This window comes from Microcaecilia unicolor, chromosome 12 (genome assembly GCF_901765095.1).
Source record: "Microcaecilia unicolor chromosome 12, aMicUni1.1, whole genome shotgun sequence".
Lineage (NCBI taxonomy): Eukaryota > Metazoa > Chordata > Amphibia > Gymnophiona > Siphonopidae > Microcaecilia > Microcaecilia unicolor.
In genome coordinates this window covers 103,551,149-103,569,351 of record NC_044042.1, presented here as the reverse complement: position 1 = coordinate 103,569,351, position 18,203 = coordinate 103,551,149, and the positions used below count along the sequence as shown (strand labels likewise).

General features: G+C 46.1%; 1 protein-coding gene across 3 annotated transcripts in view; it reads right to left on the bottom strand.

Annotated features, from left to right (window-relative positions):
- The window catches only part of B4GALNT2 (beta-1,4-N-acetyl-galactosaminyltransferase 2), a 177,382-nt gene that overhangs the window by 112,475 nt on the left and 46,704 nt on the right, over positions 1–18,203 (bottom strand). For all 3 annotated transcript variants that reach the window (XM_030221269.1, XM_030221268.1, XM_030221267.1), the window contains exon 2: positions 14,061–14,222. In XM_030221269.1, coding sequence (XP_030077129.1) covers positions 14,061–14,222 — 162 coding nt within the window. The remainder of the gene's footprint in view (positions 1–14,060; positions 14,223–18,203) is intronic.

Genomic DNA, 18,203 nt, shown 5'->3' with positions numbered 1-18,203 from the left:
TATTCTATAACTATGCAGTACATTTGGGAACGCCCATAGCCACGCCCCTTTCGAACTGCACACATTAGAATTTAGTTGCAGTTCATTACAGAATACGCTTAGCGAGTTGAGCACATAAATTCTAACTATTGCCAATTAGTGCTCATAGAAGGAGATTTTAATATACCCCTTGTCTGCCCTGCCCATGCCCAGAGGGAGATCCTTCCTGTCCAGCCTGATGCAGAAATCCTGAATGCAGAATCAGCACTAATTCTAATGCTAAAGAAGCAAGGGACAAGTAACAGACCCAAAACCTGGTTGCTGGCTTTTAGTGGGGAGGTATAGGGGGAACCTTTCCACCCCTGTGTAGTCCAGGGAAGGACAGAGGATTCAATCAGGGTACCTGTGGTGACATCCAGCCATTTCATCCAAACCAGGCAGGAGGAGAAAAAAAAACTATTTACCATCTGATAATTTCATCACTGAAGAGCCACAGTGTATCACCTAGCCATCAAGGAGCCTGTAAATGTTTACCAACTAATTAAATCTTCTTTTGTCAAGATGGCAACGGAGTAGGACGCACCGGTGAGAGCTCCAGACTCCGAGAAAAGCGGAGCCAGGCAGAAGCAGCTGACAACACTTGGGGAGCCCCTGTGGGACCGGCGAGTGGCGCCGCTGCTGCCTCGAAGCAGGGAGAGGCAACTGAACCTCTACCCATGGGGGAACCACACGAGGCTCGCGGGACAGCGACCGCATGCCCAGTTCTGCCTCCTCGCCCACTAGCCCACCCAGAGCAGGGAGAGGCGACCGAGCCTCTCCCCACGGAGTACCGCATGCTCCCAGCTCTGCCTCCTCGCCTGCCCACCAACCGGTCCTCAGACGGCAGCAGGGGGAGGGGAGCCCATATCCAGCGGAGCTGCCCCAAGAGAATGGGACCCATGGAGGTGTGAGGACGCTCTCGGCGGGGATCGCCAAGGGCTCTGCCGACAACGGCCTCGATCAGTGTGGTCGAAACAGCAACGGTGACAAAAGGTGCGGGAGCAGCACGGCGAGGCGTCCCGACGACAGGCTCTGAGGGGCTCAGAACAAAGCAGCAGCAACAGCCAAGACTGCTGCCTCCCCTCTGGCTTTTACCTCCAGCCACTATACAGCTCTCAGGGTTGTGGAGTCCCTGTACCCTGGGCAACGCAACAGAACATTGGACTGTGAGTAGTTTCACTATCGTGCCTTGCAATTTGACGAGGTTCAAAAGGCTTGACAGTGAGAACCAGAGTAAAGGCTGAGTGATTGCTGAATTTGCTGTAGACACTTTCGGCGTGCTTTTGAAGGCGCCTTCTGCACTGCATCTGATCAAGCCGGAGATGCTGGGCTTGTGAGGAGAGCAGATTTATTTAAGTTGGTCTAACTAGGAAGGAAAAATTAATCTTGTAATCTAGATTGTATTACTACTACTACTATTACTATTTAGCATTTCTATAGCGCTACAAGGCGTACGCAGCGCTGCACAAACATAGAAGAAAGACAGTCCCTGCTCAAAGAGCTTACAATCTAATAGACAAAAAATAAAGTAAGCAAATCAAATCAATTAATGTGTACAGGAAGGAGGAGAGGAGGGTAGGTGGAGGCGAGTGGTTACAAGTGGTTATGAGTCAAAAGCAATGTTAAAGAGGTGGGCTTTCAGTCTAGATTTAAAGGTGGCCAAGGATGGGGCAAGACGTAGGGGCTCAGGAAGTTTATTCCAGGCGTAGGGGTGTTGATACCTCTGTATAAGTCGTTGATGAGGCCCCACCTGGAGTATTGTGTTCAATTCTGGAGGCCGTATCTTGTTAAGGATGTAAAAAGAATTGAAGCGGTGCAAAGAAAAGCTACGAGAATGGTATGGGATTTGCGTTACAAGACATATGAGGAGAGACTTGCGGACCTGAACATGTACACTCTGGAGGAAAGGAGAAACAGGGGTGATATGATACAGACGTTCAAATATTTGAAAGGTATTAATCTGCAAACGAACCTTTTCCGGAGATGCGAAGGCGGTAGAACGAGAGGACATGAAATGAGATTGAAGGGGGGCAGACGCAAGAAAAATGTCAGGAAGTATTTTTTCACGGAGAGAGTAGTGGATGCTTGGAATGCCCTCCCGCGGGAGGTGGTGGAAATGAAAACGGTAACGGAATTCAAACGTGTGGGATAAACATAAAGGAATTCTGCTCAGAAGGAATGGATCCTAAGGAGCTTAGACGAGATTGGGTGGCAAAGCCGGTGGCGGGAGACAGAGATGGTGCTGGGCAGACTTATACGGTCTGTGCCAGAGCCAATGGTGGGAGGTGGGACTGGTGGTTTGGAGGCGGGGATAGTGCTGGGCAGACTTATACGGTCTGTGCCAGAACCGGTGGTGGGAGGCGGGGCTGGTGGTTGGGAGGCGGGGATAGTGCTGGGCAGACTTATACGGTCTGTGCCCGGAAAAGGACAGGTACAAATCAAGGTAAGGTATACACAAAAAGTAGCACATGTGAGTTTATCTTGTTGGGCAGACTGGATGGACCGCGCAGGTCTTTTTCTGCCGTCATCTACTATGTTACTATGTTACTATGTGCAGCGAGACAGAAGGCGTGAAGTCTGGAGTTGGCAGTAGTGGAGAAGGGAACAGATAAGAAGGATTTTAGTGTGGGAGGGGGTTGGTGACCACTGGGTGAGTACGGGGAGGTCATCCCCGATTCCTTCCGGTGGTCATCTGGTCAGTTGGGTCACCTTTTTGAGGCTTGGTAGTGAATATAAAAGGACCAATTAAAGTCGGCGAAATACTGCTTAACGCCGCTTTTTTTTTCCATTATCCACGAAAGGCGGCCATCTGGTAGCCACGCCCATGCCCACCCATGTCCCGCCTTCACTTCACCGCCGACATGCCCCCTTGAACTTTCGCCGGCGAGGTGACGAGAAAGCGGCGATGCTGTCAAAAAAGCCACTTTCGATTATACCGATTTGGCCGCGTTTGCGAGCTCGCCGGCCATCTCCCGATTTATGTCGGAAGATGGCCGGCGATCACTTTAGAAAATAAGCTGGATAGTAACATAGTAGATGATGGCAGAAAAAGACCTGCACTGTCCATCCAGTCTGCCCAACAAGATAAACTCACATGTGCTACTTCTTGTGTATACCTTACCTTGATTTGTATCTGCCATTTTCAGGGCACAGACCATAGAAGTCTTGCCCCGCCTCCCAAACACCAGCCCCGCCTATCTCGGCTAAGCTTCTGAGGATACATTAACCCAGTCTATATGGGGATAATTAAAATCACCCATTTATTTGCCTCACTAATTTCCTTTAACATGACTGTGTCCGTCTGCTCATCCTGGTCGAGTGGACAGTAGTACACCCCTATCACCGTCCTTTTCCCCTTTACACATGGAATTTCGATCCACAATGATTATATAAACAAATTCTCAATATTACACGAATCACAGTCAGGTTTTCGCCCCCTCCACAGCACTGAAACAGTACTACTCATTCTCGTAGCCAAATTCAAGCAGGAAATAGCAATAGGCAAAAACATCCTCCTCCTCCAATTTGACATGTCTAGTGCATTCGACATGGTAAATCACAATATATTAATAAGATTACTAGATGAGTTCAGGATTGGTGGAAACATACTTAGCTGGATCAAAGGCTTCCTAACCACAAGAAAAATCAAACTCTAGCATATCATCACCATGGAAAGCAGATTGTGGAGTACCACAAGGTTCACCACTATCACCGATCCTGTTCAATCTATTGATGACCCCACTAGCCAAGTCCTTATCCACCCAAGGTCTTAACCCTTCCAAACTGACAGAAATCACCAACGAAATCAAGCTCAGCCTAAACATCATGAACTCATGGGCAAATGCATTTCAACTAAAACTCAATAAAGAAAAAACACATTGTTTCATCCTCTCATCCGAACACAGCACGGACAACCCCACAACTATCAACACCCCAGACTACACCCTTCCTATCTCAGACAGCCTGAAAATCCTCGGCGTTATAATAGACCATAATTTAACACTAGAGAGCCAAGTGGCATCCACAACAAAGAAAATGTTCCACTCAATGTGGAAACTCAAATGCTTGAAACAATTCTTCCCGAGGGAAACATTTCGCAACCTGGTACAATCAATGGTACTAAGCCATGTAGACTACTGCAATAGAATTTATGCGGGATGCAAAGAACAAATCTTAAAGAAACTTAGAACGCCCAAAACACGGCAGCTAGGCTCATATTTGGAAAAACGCGATTTGAAAGCACAAAACCCCTCTGTGAAAAACTACACTGGCTCCCAATCAAAGAATGCCTTTAAAATCTGCACCGTGGTTCATAAAATTATCTACGATGAAGTCCCAGGATACATGACAGACTTGATCGACTTACCAACTAGAAACACATCAAAATCAACACGAACATATCTAAACCTCCACTACCCAAGCTGCAAAGGCCTCAAATACAAATCAACTTACACATCCAGCTTTTCCTACACAAGTATACAACTGTATGTGGAGTAACTGGAGTGGAGGAGTGGCCTAGTGGTTAGAGCAGCAGTCTTGCAATCCAGAGGTGGCTGGTTCAAATCCCACTGCTGCTCCTTGTGATCTTGAGCAAGTCACTTAACCCTCCATTGCCTCAGGTACAAACTTAGATTGTGAGCCCTCCTGGTGTAACAGGAGACAAGAGGCAAATTGGTTCCAAAGGCATGACAGCTTTATTGCTAGCAATGAACAGCACTGAGTTCTCTCAGGATACTGCTCCCTGAGCGTCACCTGACACTCGTTCTTATACACTCTTATCAGTAGTCATGCGCAGTTACAGACAGAGGATCTTACACAGAACCCAGGAAACGAAACTTATCTTTGGCTTTGCACACAACCCTCTATTTCCAACACTAGTCTATTCACAGTTATTTGGCATTGCATATACCATATAAGGCAATATACTGATAAGCAGCACAAGTTCCAGCTGGTTTCTGCTATCTGGCTACAGCTGCTTCTTCTGAGCTAACTGTCAGCTTGCAAGCCTTATATTTCAGAAAAGGCACAGAAGGAGAGAAAATGTATTTCACAGAAAAAAACAAAGTTAATGGCTGCCATGCTATAAGTTACAGCTTCTTTCAGTGTTCCAGCACATTTACACAATACAGCCTCTATGCATGGATCACGAGACTGCGCTGGCAGAGCCAGCTGCCTTCCCTACAACCCCAAATTGCTGATTACTACAACTTGTTATCTAGCTGCTGGTTAACAAATACATACTACTAGTAAAAGTCCAAACTGCACAGGTTTAGGTCTTAGTCTAGGCTCATTATATGAAAGCTGAGGTTTTGGTACAAAGCAAAGGTGCAAGTGTGAATGCAAAGTCCATAGGTAGTATGCACAGAGCTTGAGGTTGTCCTGCCAGTCTAGTGATGGCTGCAGGCCGTGCACAGTGTTTGCTTGTCCACTCCTACAATTCCCCCCTTTTGATACTTGAACATCCATTCTGGTGGAGAGTATCACCTCCAAGAGTCCTGAAAAGGAAAAGAAAAACAGGGAGAGTTAGCGTAAAGAAGCAATAGGAGGGCCCTAGGTCCTTGCGCAGCCGTTGGGTACTTCGCCGGGGTTGAGACGGAGGGTCCCTAATGGAATCCCCCCCCCCCCTTTGTAGCCGGACTTGTGCTGTCACAAGGGCGTTGGCCCGTTAATTGCCTCGAGAGAACAGAATTCTGCTTCATCCACATCGGATTGGGGAATGGGGGAATACATCTGGAGGGCCATAAGTTGGGCGGCTGCTCGGCGGTCAGCGATGCTTTCCATGGTGGAGTGGAGACACCTGAAAACAAAGGGGAGAAACAAGGGTATTAATAAGCAGGACAACAAGAACAGGCCACCCATGACGAGGATACTCTTGAGGCTCCCAGAGGTCGGTAGCCAGTTGGTTAAAGAGGGATCGGTTAGCTCTCTCCACTATTCCACTGCTCTGGGGTCTCCATGCACAATGTAACTTCCAATCGAGACCCAGCCTTGTACTGAGTTGTTGTGTTACTTCGCTGGCGAATGCAGGACCGTTGTCGGAGTTTATCTGTCTGGGAAGGCCGTATCTCGGCAGGAGGTGATGGATCAATAAGGAAGTGACTTCTTTCGCCATTTCCGTTCTGGTAGGCTGGGCCTCAATCCATCCGGTGTAGGTACACACGGCGACGAGGATGGCTTTGTAGCCCCGGGCTGGGGGCATATGCGTGAAGTCAATCTGGCAGACGTGGAAAGGGCTAGTGCCTCGGAGAACATGTCCTGGCATAGGACCGGGCCCCGTTCTTGGGTTGTTCCGAGCACAAGTTGCGCATTGGCTGGAAGCATTTTTGGTCCACAGGGACAGTTTGTTGATGTAGTAGGTCTTCTCGAGTAGGCGCCCCAGGGCGTCCCTGCCCAGGTGGGTGCGGTCATGAGCCTCCTTGGCCACTGTCCAGGCCAAGGCTTCGGGTATCCATATGCGCCCATCCTGTAGTACCCACCAGCCATTGCGTGACTCCAGGCCCTCTTGCCGGGCCCACTCAGTCTCTTGTGGGGCATAGATAGGGGTCTCTGTGGGGAGGTGAACGACGAGTACAGGGTCAGAGGAATGAGAAAGGTAAGGGAGTCGACTCGCCCTTTTTGCAGCGTCGTCTGCCCGCTGATTTCCCCGGGCGATAGGGTCCGTCCGGCCTGTGTGGGCCCTGCAGTGCATCACAGCCACCTTCTTCGGTTTCCATACTGACTCGAGTAATTGGCAGATCTCAGTGGCATTTGCAAGTCCTTTCCCCTCAGCTGTCAGAAATCCCCTCTCCTTGTACAAGGCTCCGTGCACCTGGAGGGTGAGGAAAGCGTATTTGGAGTCGGTGTAGATGTTAACAACTTTTCCTTCAGCCCACAGGAGGGCTTTGGTGAGGGCGATCAGCTCCGCTTTCTGGGCTGACGTTCTGGGCGGCAGAGCCATAGCCTCGATCACATGGTCCTCAGACACGACAGCATAGCCAGCTCTTCGAATTCCCTCTATCACCTGGCTGCTTCCATCGGTGAAAAGGGTGATGCCCCCTTGCCAGGGTTGGTCCTTGAGGTCAGGTCTGCTAGAATGCACAGTGGCCATTACCTCCTCACAGTCGTGGAGTGGTGGTTCAGGGGCCGGAAGGAGGGTGGCGGGATTAAGGTTGGTTGTGTCCAGGATCCGCACCTCCGGATTTTCGCACAGGAGGGCTTGGTATTTAACCAATCGGGAGTTGGTCATCCATCTGGGTCCGTGGCTCTCGAGTAGGCCGCGGATGGTGTGGGGTGTAGTCACAAAAAGTGTTTGGCCAAACGTGAGTTTATTGGCCTCGTGTATCAGCAGACAGGCCGCCGCAATGCTTCGGAGACAGCCCGGCCATCCTCGTGCCACGTTGTCCATGCCCTTGGAGAGGTATGCTACAGGGCGTTGCCAGGTGCCGACCAGTTGGAGTGCCAATCCCTTCTTTTCGTCGATGAACAAGTGGAACGGCTTGGTCACATCTGGCAGTCCGAGCGCTGGTGGGGCCACAAGGGCCTCCTTGAGGTCCTGAAGGGCTTTCAGTTCGTGTTTCTCCCACTGGAGGTTTTGGCCCTCGAGTTCAGGTCCTTTCAGTTTGGCGTACAAGTCTTGGGTCAGGACAGCGAAGTTAATGATCCAGATCCGGCAATACCCAGCTGCTCCTAGTAGCGCACACAGTTCTTTCTTATTTGCAGGAATGGGTTGGTTGCGGATAGCTTGGGTACGGGGTGTACCGAGCCTCCGGGTTCCTTCTCGGGCCACCAACAGGTCGTCTACATACTGGACGACAGGCCCGTACTCGTACTGTACCACGTGGTTTGGGCTGGCGCTTGGGCTAAAATGGAGTAGGGATTAGGTACAAGAGCAACGATACCCACAACCTGATTATTGACTTTCCTCAAGTCCTGAACTGGTCGGTACTCGGGGGTTCCTGACTTCTGGTAAATTTCAAGACTCCCTGTTGGGGGAGTTTCTGTAAATGCGGGGGTTTCTTCAGGGAGATGGATGAAGAGTAGGTTCAGGAGGATAGGGTTCTTGACAGGCTTTCTTGGCTGCCTCGTCCGCACGTCGGTTGCCCCGGGCTATGGAATCTGTCTTCCCTGTGTGGGCCCTACAGTGCATCACAGCGACTTTTCTTGGCTTCCACACAGCTTCAAGCAGGTGACAGATTTCAGGGGCATTTGCAGCCCGCTGTCAAGAACCTTCAGGCGAACACTACACAATCAACAGGTCACCCACGTACTGGACAACCGGTTCATATTTGATCTGGCACATCATCAGATCTCTGGCGGGTTGTTATATCGAGCTGCATAGGGTATACTGTGTGTGGGACTGGATGAACTTTAGGATCTTGTGTTTGCAACATGAGACAATACATGCGATACCATAGAAATATGTCTTGAAACAATATCATACAGGAAACAATCAGTGGCTTCAGAGGCGTTACTGATGATGCCTATACCAAGTAAGCAAAAAGAAATCATTACAATTGAGAATGTATAGCAATATTCCTATATGGACCACCAGTTTAAATGCTGGCCTAGAGTTTAGCAGTCTATCTAACAAAATGAGTTCAACCAAAATCCCCTTCCAGCATTGGTGCAACCTTAACAGAGTTGTTTTGGGATATAAAGGTTACAATTCTAAAAAGTTCATTGCAGTAATAGGCAACAACCCTGAGAACAGAGGAGAATGCGGTGGCCAGGTCTGTTTCAGGAATGGTAGACAGCAGGCCTTAACACAGACTGGTGCCATCAGTGATCACAGTCAAATGATGTCACGTCCTGCCTGCCAACTAAGGTGAGAGGACAATATGATGAACCTGAAAAACAAGAAAGAGGACTCCAAACGATAAATCAATTAATCAGAACAGGGCCTCTATGTAGGCCTCAGGGCATAAATGATAATAATTCACTCAATATCTGGTCAAACCCTTAACAAAATGCCATTAGCTCAAATTTCATGCTTCTTTTGATAGGTAATACAGAATAAAATGAATTGCTATTCTGTGGCCTATCCCCAAACAGTATAGTCCTGTTGAAACACTTCCACATATATCCACTTCCACAACCCTTCTATCTAACTTACAAGTGTACTTTCGTAGCACATAATCATGTACTCCTGCCATGTGGTTATTCACACAACTTGCACATTGGCAGTATATCTTTTACAAGCTTCAAACATCTCAGTAACCTTTCAATGACTGGGAACTTGCTTCCATCTTCTTCACAATGTGATTCCCTATGATTTAAAACTTACATTTAGATCTTTATCATGGTACACCTCACCTCTCTGGACAACCTGGTTTAAGCGTCCAGCTAAAATCATGAGACATATGATTTATGGAGAAAAGTTAGAACAAGGATGATGTCAGCAAGTAGGCAGGTGCCTAGAAATGTTCTATAGCAGCACAAAGCATTCTCATTCAAGGTACATTAACAACTTCTTAATCTGAGCATTCAGCTAAATTCCTTTACCCTGGAGGGGGCAATATCTCTGGAGTCCCAATTGCCCAAGGTAAAGTAACACAGATATATATTTATCACAAGCATGATGAATTAAACACATTAAGTAGTTTAGTAGACAAACGGTTCTTTGCATAAATCACATTATTAAAACTAAAGTCTGTAATTGTGAGTCTTGTCTGTCTGCCCTGGTTTAGACCGCAAGCTCCTTTGGGCAGGGACTGTTTCTTTTTTTTTTTCTTTTTTTCTCTTTCCCAAAGCAACTTGTGCATGTAATACACACAAAGATCAGCAGAGGGAGCAAGTCATCAATAAAAGAAAGAAGAGTGACATCATAAGCAAACAACTGAACACTGAAACAACGAAAATCCACATGAAACCTAAAACTTATCTCTCTGAAATCTCAATTACCGTACAGAACATACACGTGGGATATTTCACTAGACATTTATTGTACAAATCCTACTGAGGTAGGTACAGAGAATAGGCAAGAAATAGTCTGCAAGTCTCATGAATAACTTAGGAATTTGCATCCCTCCTCTGCAGTGGAGGAAAACAAATTTAGTGCAATACAATTAAGCAGCTGTGATTTGCACTGCCTACGAGACTCATAAGGTTTGCATAAAAGGCAACTGCTCATGGCTACAGGCAGCTGATATGTCCCTGAAGAAAAGCACAAACTGGACCCTTTTTTTTTTTTTCCCGAATGCAGGGTTTGTTTAAACTGAATGTATCTGTGCAGAAGTGGGGAGGAAACAAGCTGCAACAAGCTCTCTCGGTAACTTTGACATAAGCTACAAATCTGAGTTTTAAAATCCAATGTTTTAGCTTTTGGGGTGTGGGATACCTTCTGTGGTTTTCTTTACATTCTTTAGGGACTATGGTCAGTAAATGAACACGATACCATAAATCTCACAGTAAATTACAACAGATGCACCGTGCTTTGAACCCAAGTGCAGCATGGAGCTATAAGAATACAAATATTAAATCTAATGTAATAAAGGAGAAACAAAGTGAGGCAACCCAGGCAGTTGCCTAGAAGGGCACTGGGATAGCACAAAATCCTGGTATACAAGGTATATAAAATTTGTAATAACTACACAATCCAAAACTCAGCTAAATAATTCCTATTTATTTATTTATTTATTTTAAACCTCAGAAAATGCCGTCATGCACCTTTCAGTAAATCACAAAGTTGAAAGTTAACATAGCGTGACAAAAACAGCTGGAGGAAAATCAAGGCTGCATTCCTGAAGGGAGGCTTTATATTTAACCTCCGTAATACTATACCCATAAGACTTAAAGAAAAGCCTGAATTGTCATACCCTTTTTAACAACCAGATTCAAGAAAGATAAACAACATTATCCCCAGCAACGAAATCCTGGTGCTGCATATACAAAGCTTGCACCGTCTCCTGTTCTCCTGTTTCAGAGAAACAAAATCTTATCTCTCTATGTAAAAGGCAACACGTCAAAACGTCATGACGTCGAGGGCGGAGCTATAACACTCGAGGGCCGAAATGCGAGGCAAACGCGAACCCCGAACAAGTAACGCAAGTAGCTCCGAGGGACGGAGGGAGGGGGCCCCTTGCTAGCGTCCGTTTCATTGCACTCAGAAACGGGCATTTTTTCCCTAGTATCTTATAATAACTTCTAACATAATGCAACAGTTAAGTTCAAAGGGTCATATCACTCTGTTAACATGCACCCGGAGTAATTATTTCCTCGAGCCCACTCCCACCACCGGCTGTGGTCTTATGAGTGGGTCCCAAACCCCGGACTGCTTTTACTCTATAGCAGCTTAAGACAACAAAAACCTGCACTCCTCAGCTGCTGAACAGTTTATCTGATTCTCAAGCACGTTATCTAAGCACATTCCATTCTACAGCTCATGCAGCTCGTGTACACAAGGTCATGGAATCTGCAGTTCAGAGAAGCCTGAGAATCTACATTTAGTTCACCATCCTAACCTGAGTGCCAAAGGATAGGAGACAGACAGAGGGGGAAAGGGGTGGTGGAGGAGTAAGGGGTCTCGTTCCACCAGACACAAAAGGGTCAACAACCGGCCTGACCGGAATGCGGTCACCCAATCACTCAACTTTCTTTCATACGCCACAAGAAACCCTCCCGTTCGGTTTCTTCGCAAAAGCCTAGTGAGTTTCGGGACCTAGTCCGTATTAGTCACTGGCTAAAAGAGGGTGATCATGCCTCTTCTTCGGTCCTTACTGGGCCGGTCACTACGTAGAGTATACTCGCCTGACACTCGTTCTTATACACTCTTATCAGTAGTCATGCGCAGTTACAGACAGAGGATCTTACACAGAACCCAGGAAACGAAACTTATCTTTGGCTTTGCACACAACCCTCTATTTCCAACACTAGTCTATTCACAGTTATTTGGCATTGCATATACCATATAAGGCAATATACTGATAAGCAGCACAAGTTCCAGCTGGTTTCTGCTATCTGGCTACAGCTGCTTCTTCTGAGCTAACTGTCAGCTTGCAAGCCTTATATTTCAGAAAAGGCACAGAAGGAGAGAAAATGTATTTCACAGAAAAAAACAAAGTTAATGGCTGCCATGCTACAAGTTACAGCTTCTTTCAGTGTTCCAGCACATTTACACAATACAGCCTCTATGCATGGATCACGAGACTGCGCTGGCAGAGCCAGCTGCCTTCCCTACAACCCCAAATTGCTGATTACTACAACTTGTTATCTAGCTGCTGGTTAACAAATACATACTACTAGTAAAAGTCCAAACTGCACAGGTTTAGGTCTTAGTCTAGGCTCATTATATGAAAGCTGAGGTTTTGGTACAAAGCAAAGGTGCAAGTGTGAATGCAAAGTCCATAGGTAGTATGCACAGAGCTTGAGGTTGTCCTGCCAGTCTAGTGATGGCTGCAGGCCGTGCACAGTGTTTGCTTGTCCACTCCTACACTGGGACAGAGAAATATCCAGTGTACCTGAATGTAGCTCACCTTCAGCTACTACTGAAAAAGGTGTGAGCAAAATCTAAATAAATGAATAAACTGTGGAACGCATTACCAAAAGCCTTGAAAACGACACACGACCACCTAAACTTCTGGAAATCACTAAAAACTAACCTGCTTAAAAAGGCATACCCTACTGATCCAACCTAAATGCCTGATCTCTGCGACACAACAAAACTAAAGTACGTAATGGACATAACACAACTCTTCCGTTGTACGATTCCCTAATGTGGCTGTGCCACATGAACTTGATCTTACCACAACATCACCCTGTATTTGTTCTCACCGGAGTCTGCAAAGGCCTCTCCGGTACTATGTAAGCCACATTGAGCCTACAAATAGGTGGGAAAATGTGGGATACAAATGTAACAAATAAATCTTGATAACAGTTAACATCTGCTTATGTGTACCAGAAAATGAACTGTGCAAGCCAAGGCAAGACCTCACCAAACTGGTGTGTGGTTTGAGTAACAAGGAGAACAAGGAGAAACTGTTTTTAATTTCTGTGCTTGATTGGAGGAGAGGAAAAGGCTATTGTAAATAGTTGGCCATCTGTGTTGAAACAGTGGAAGCTGTTCCCTCATCAACTGAAGGAGAGTAAAGGTTCTGGTTTTCAGCAAAAGACTGTGTGAAACTGGTGTAGATTGCGCGGCCTCCTAGGTATATCCTAGTCCCACCCTGGTCCCAACAAATAAATAATAGCGTGCACCCCTGTTGTCCACCTATCTTGGGAATAATATAGGCAGCCACCTAGACCAGGGGCTACAACTTCATTGGCTCACTATCCATTTGCATAAACAGTTCACACCTCTTACTGGCCTACAAGTGTATTCATTCTGCAGCTGTTCAGTATCTCTCCTCTACTTTTCTTCAGGAGCTCTGTTTATCAGGTAAGTCACCCGTATCTGTGTCCTTTTCCTCCATCACCAACTCCAAACTCTGCTCCTTTGACCTCGCTGCTCTGGAAAAGAATTCTTGTCAGAACCTCATGCTCTGTCTCTGGTCCTGTTCAAAACTAACCTAAAAGCTTCCCTTTTTGAGGCTGCTTTTAAAATCATTACTCCTTATTTATTTGTGTATTATTATATTTATTAAACTTGATAAGCCACTTCAAGTTATAGCCAAAAATAGCTCAGAACGAAGAGGGAATGGGAGATGATTCCATAAGGAAGGGCCGACAAAGAAGAATGCACATTGATGGGTGGATAAATAGTATGCATTCTTTGGGCAAGATATCATCAAATGATGATCATTTCATGAGTGAAGAAGACAGGGAGGTACATAGGAATGATTATATTTCACAGGTAAGGCAGAGTCCCATCATGTAGTGTTTGAAAGGTGAGGAACTAACTACATAGTACCTAGAGCCATTTTGAAGTAACTTAAAATGTAACCACTTTCAGTCCACCACTGCCCAGAGGAAATTACAACCATACATATAGTCATACTATATGACTAAATAAAATCAAAAAGCATTCTGCCTCCCCCGTCTACAAGGTGTTTATGGTTTTCATGTTTACAAGTCTTTTATGACACCTCCAGGGCTATTACATGTTTCTTTAGCTTTAAAAGGCTACTGACCTGATTCCATCATAGAGAAACAAGTTCTTGATACTCTTGGTAGAGTGAAATGCTGGAAGAAATGCAGGTATTTCTCTTTTTCTAAGAAAGAACCATGCTGTCATGAAGTAGCACACGAATCCCAGTAGCACAAATTTCACCAACAACTTCAGTAAGTCACTTCTTCAAAGAAACAAAAAGAAAAGATTAGTGGGTTAATAGGGGAGATGGAAGAGCTGAGAACCAAGAAAACCCAGTCCAAATTGCACTCGTACACCTTGTGATCTTAGACAAGTCACTTAACGCTCCATTACATCAGATACAAACGTAGACTGTAAGTGAGAGGAAAATTCCTGCAATATCTTGAATTACCAAGAAAGGTATGAGCTAAATTCAAAAACCAAATCTATCAAACAGATAAAAAATAAAAAGAAACATTTCATCAGTTGGGGGGGTGGGGGGGAAGAGGTGGGAGGATGGGTAGCATGTGCAAGGAAAGTCCTAAAGTGGCTGTCAAACGCCAAAAATCTGAACTGCCCCTTCAAGAGATGCCAGTGGTAAGGAACAGAGGACACATCTCACTTGCTGCTATTTTCTGCTTAATGCTCTGCTTTTTTTACCCTAAGAAAAAAGGTGTTGTTACTTTTACAGAGAGAGCCAAAAAATACTGGGACTAGGGGGCATGCAATGAAGCTACAAAGTAGTAAATTTAAAACAAATCTGAGGGAAGGGGGAGAGGTGGAGGGATGGGTAGGTAGAGGGAGGGGGTTGGTTGGGGGTATGACTGAGAGACAATGTCAAGATCAACAGCTATAGGTTCAATCACTGTATTAAGCTGTTTATTGCATCACAGGACCTCATAGTGCTGTTTGCGGTAGCGTGATGTCGATAATCTATTTGACCAAGGAAATACGGGCCTGGTAAGGAGACAGGGGACTATAAGACACAAGGCCCCTTGTCTAGATCTGTAGTTGTACAAACTATTAAAGGCCAATAAGCAAGATGTCGACATGTGTCCCAGAACTGTCCCCAACCAACTAGCTGGGTACTTACACAAGGGAAGCTGGGAGGAGGGCAGGCTGGGGTGGGGAAGGGGGGGAACTGTTTCATTGATGATAGCCGTTGTTGGGATCGGATGTTATGTTCTTTATCATAGATGTATGGCAGTGTATAGGAGATCTTTTGTTATAGTATCAATAATGGTGGACCATGAAGATAAGGGGGAGGGGGGTGGGTGAGGGGTGAAAACTACTACTACTACTTAACATTTCTAAAGCGCTACTAGGGTTACGCAGCGCTGCGCTGTACAATTTAACATGGAAGGAGCTTACAATCTAAAAGACAGGTGTACAATCTAAAGACAATCTAAACAATCTAAAGACAAGTGTACAGTCAAAAGACAAGTGTAGAGTCTGTCTGATAGGGCATACTATATTTCACGAAAGGTTAGGTGCCGAAAGCAGCATTGAAGAGGTGAGTTTTAAGCAGAGATTTGAAGATGGGTAGGGAGGGGGCATGGCGTAGGAGTTGAGGAAGATTGTTCCAGGCAAAGGGTGAGGCAAGGCAGAATGAGCGGAGCCTGGAGTTGGCAGTGGTGGAGAAGGGAACTGAAAGGAGGGATTTGTCCTGTGAGCGGAGGTTACGGGCGGGAACATAGGGGGAGATGAGGGTAGAGAGGTAGTGAGGAGCTGCAGACCGGGTGCATTTGTAGGTAAGGAGTAGCAGCTTGAATTGTATGCGGTATCTGATCGGAAGCCAGTGAAGTGACTTGAGGAGAGGGGTGATATGAGTATATCGGTTCTGGCGGAATATAAGACGTGCGGCAGCGTTCTGAACAGATTGAAGGGGGGATAGATGGCTAAGTGGGAGGCTGATGAGGAGTAAGTTGCAGTAGTCAAGGCGAGAGGTAATGAGAGCGTGGACGAGAGTTTGTGTGGTGTGCTCAGAGAGGAAAGGGCGAATTTTGCTGATGTTGAAGAGGAAGAAGCGACAGGTCTTGGCAGTCTGTTGGATATGCGCAGAGAAGGAGAGGGAGGAGTCGAAGATGACTCCGAGGTTGCGGGCAGATGGGACGGGGAGGATGAGGGTGTTATCAACTGAGATAGAGAGTGGAGGAAGAGGAGAAGTGGGTTTAGGTGGAAAGACGAGGAACTCGGTTTTGGACATGTTCAGCTTCAGGTGGCGGTTGGACATCCAGGCAGCAATGTCGGATAAGCAGGCCGATACCTTGGCCTGGGTCTCGGCGGTGATGTCTGGTGTGGAGAGATATAGCTGGGTGTCATCAGCATAAAGATGATACTGAAAACCATGAGATGAGATCAGTGAGCCTAGGGAAGAGGTGTAGATTGAGAAGAGAAGGGGTCCAAGGACAGATCCCTGGGGAACTCCAACAGATAGTGGGATGGGAGTAGAGGAAGATCCATGAGAGTGTACCCTGAAGGTGCGGTGGGAGAGATAAGAGGAGAACCAGGAGAGGACAGAGCCTTGGAACCCAAAAGAGGACAGTGTGGCAAGAAGTAACTCATGATTGACAGTGTCAAACGCAGTGGATAGATTGAGGAGGATGAGGATGGAATAGTGGCCTCTGGATTTGGCGAGGAGCAGGTCGTTGCAGACTTTAGAGAGTGCTGTTTCTGTCGAGTGAAGAGGGCAAAAACCGGATTGAAGTGGATCGAGGATGGCATGAGAGGAGTGAAAATCAAGGCAGCGACTGTGAACGGCGTGCTCAAGTATTTTGGAGAGGAAGGGTAGGAGAGAGATGGGGCGATAGTTGGAGGGGCAGGTAGGGTCGAGTGATGGTTTTTTGAGGAGAGGTGTGACTACGGCGTGCTTGAAGGTGTCAGGGACAGTTGCAGTGGAGAGAGAAAGGCTAAGGATGCGACAGATGGAGGGGGTGACAGTATGGGAGATGGTGTTAAGTAGGTTGGTGGGGATGGGATCAGAGGAACAGGTGGTGCATTTCGAGGAGGAAAGAAGGCGAGAGGTTTCATCCTCGGTGATCTCAGGAAAGGAGGAGAAAGAGGCCATGGTTGGTTGGTTGTTGGATGGGGCTACATGCTGAAGAGGAGGTTTAAATGATTGATGATGGACTTAACATTGTTCGGTGAGCTTGGGAAGCTTTGTTAGAAGCATTTTGTGTATCCCAGACCATGGCTGTGATAATTATTGTTTACCATCAATAAAAAATGTTGAAACATAAAACAAATCTGAGAAAATATTTCTTCACTCAGTATGTAATTAAACTCTGGAATTTGTTGCCATAGAATGTGGTAAAAGCAGTTTGACAGCTTCCTAAAAGAAAAGTCCATAAGACATTATTAAGATGGACTTAGGAAAAGTCCACTACTTATTTCAGCATAAAATGTATTGTACTGTTTTAGGATCTTGCCATTTATAGAATGGCGCCTAAGTGTTTCCGAGCAGATCTGCAAAGGGGACGTGGCCATAGGAGGGGCCGGGGCGTTCCCTTAAAATGTGTGCAGTGTTATAGAATTCAGGGGATCCGCACCCAACTTCCATGCCAGGATTTACATGTGTTTCACTTGGTGTAACTCCTCACACCCAAAGCTGAGCATGAATTAGTCAATAAAGGATGCCAATCCCAGAATGCCTGTTATAGAATAGTGTTCAGCACCATTTTTTTTGGCACTGAATTTTCAGCACTATGTATGTCAGCTATATGGCATTTATATGCAGACCATGAATAGAGCCTCACCAAATGCAAAATAAGTGACTACAAATTAGAAACACCCAGTCAGTATTACCGACACTGTTTATCACTGGTTTCAATCCTACCTAGAGGATAGAGACTATACAGTACACCATTTTCCTAACCATTCCACCTTACTACAGGCGTATCCCAAGGATCCACAATTTCTCCTTTACTCTTCAATCTTTTTCTCACCCTAGCACAATCACTGGACTTGACTATGTTTGCTTAAACTGATGACATACAAATTCTTTGCCCTGTTGACCCTTCTAATGCTGATGATATCTCCTCTCTTAATACTTGACTCAGATTTATCACTACATGGCTGGCTGACAATAAAGTACTTCTAAACTCTGAAAAATCAACTTTGCTTTTTTTTGCTCCAACTACCAAGGTAGTCCTTCCTCCTCTGTTCTTTTAAATGGTTACAATGTCATATTAATGCACTCTGCGTT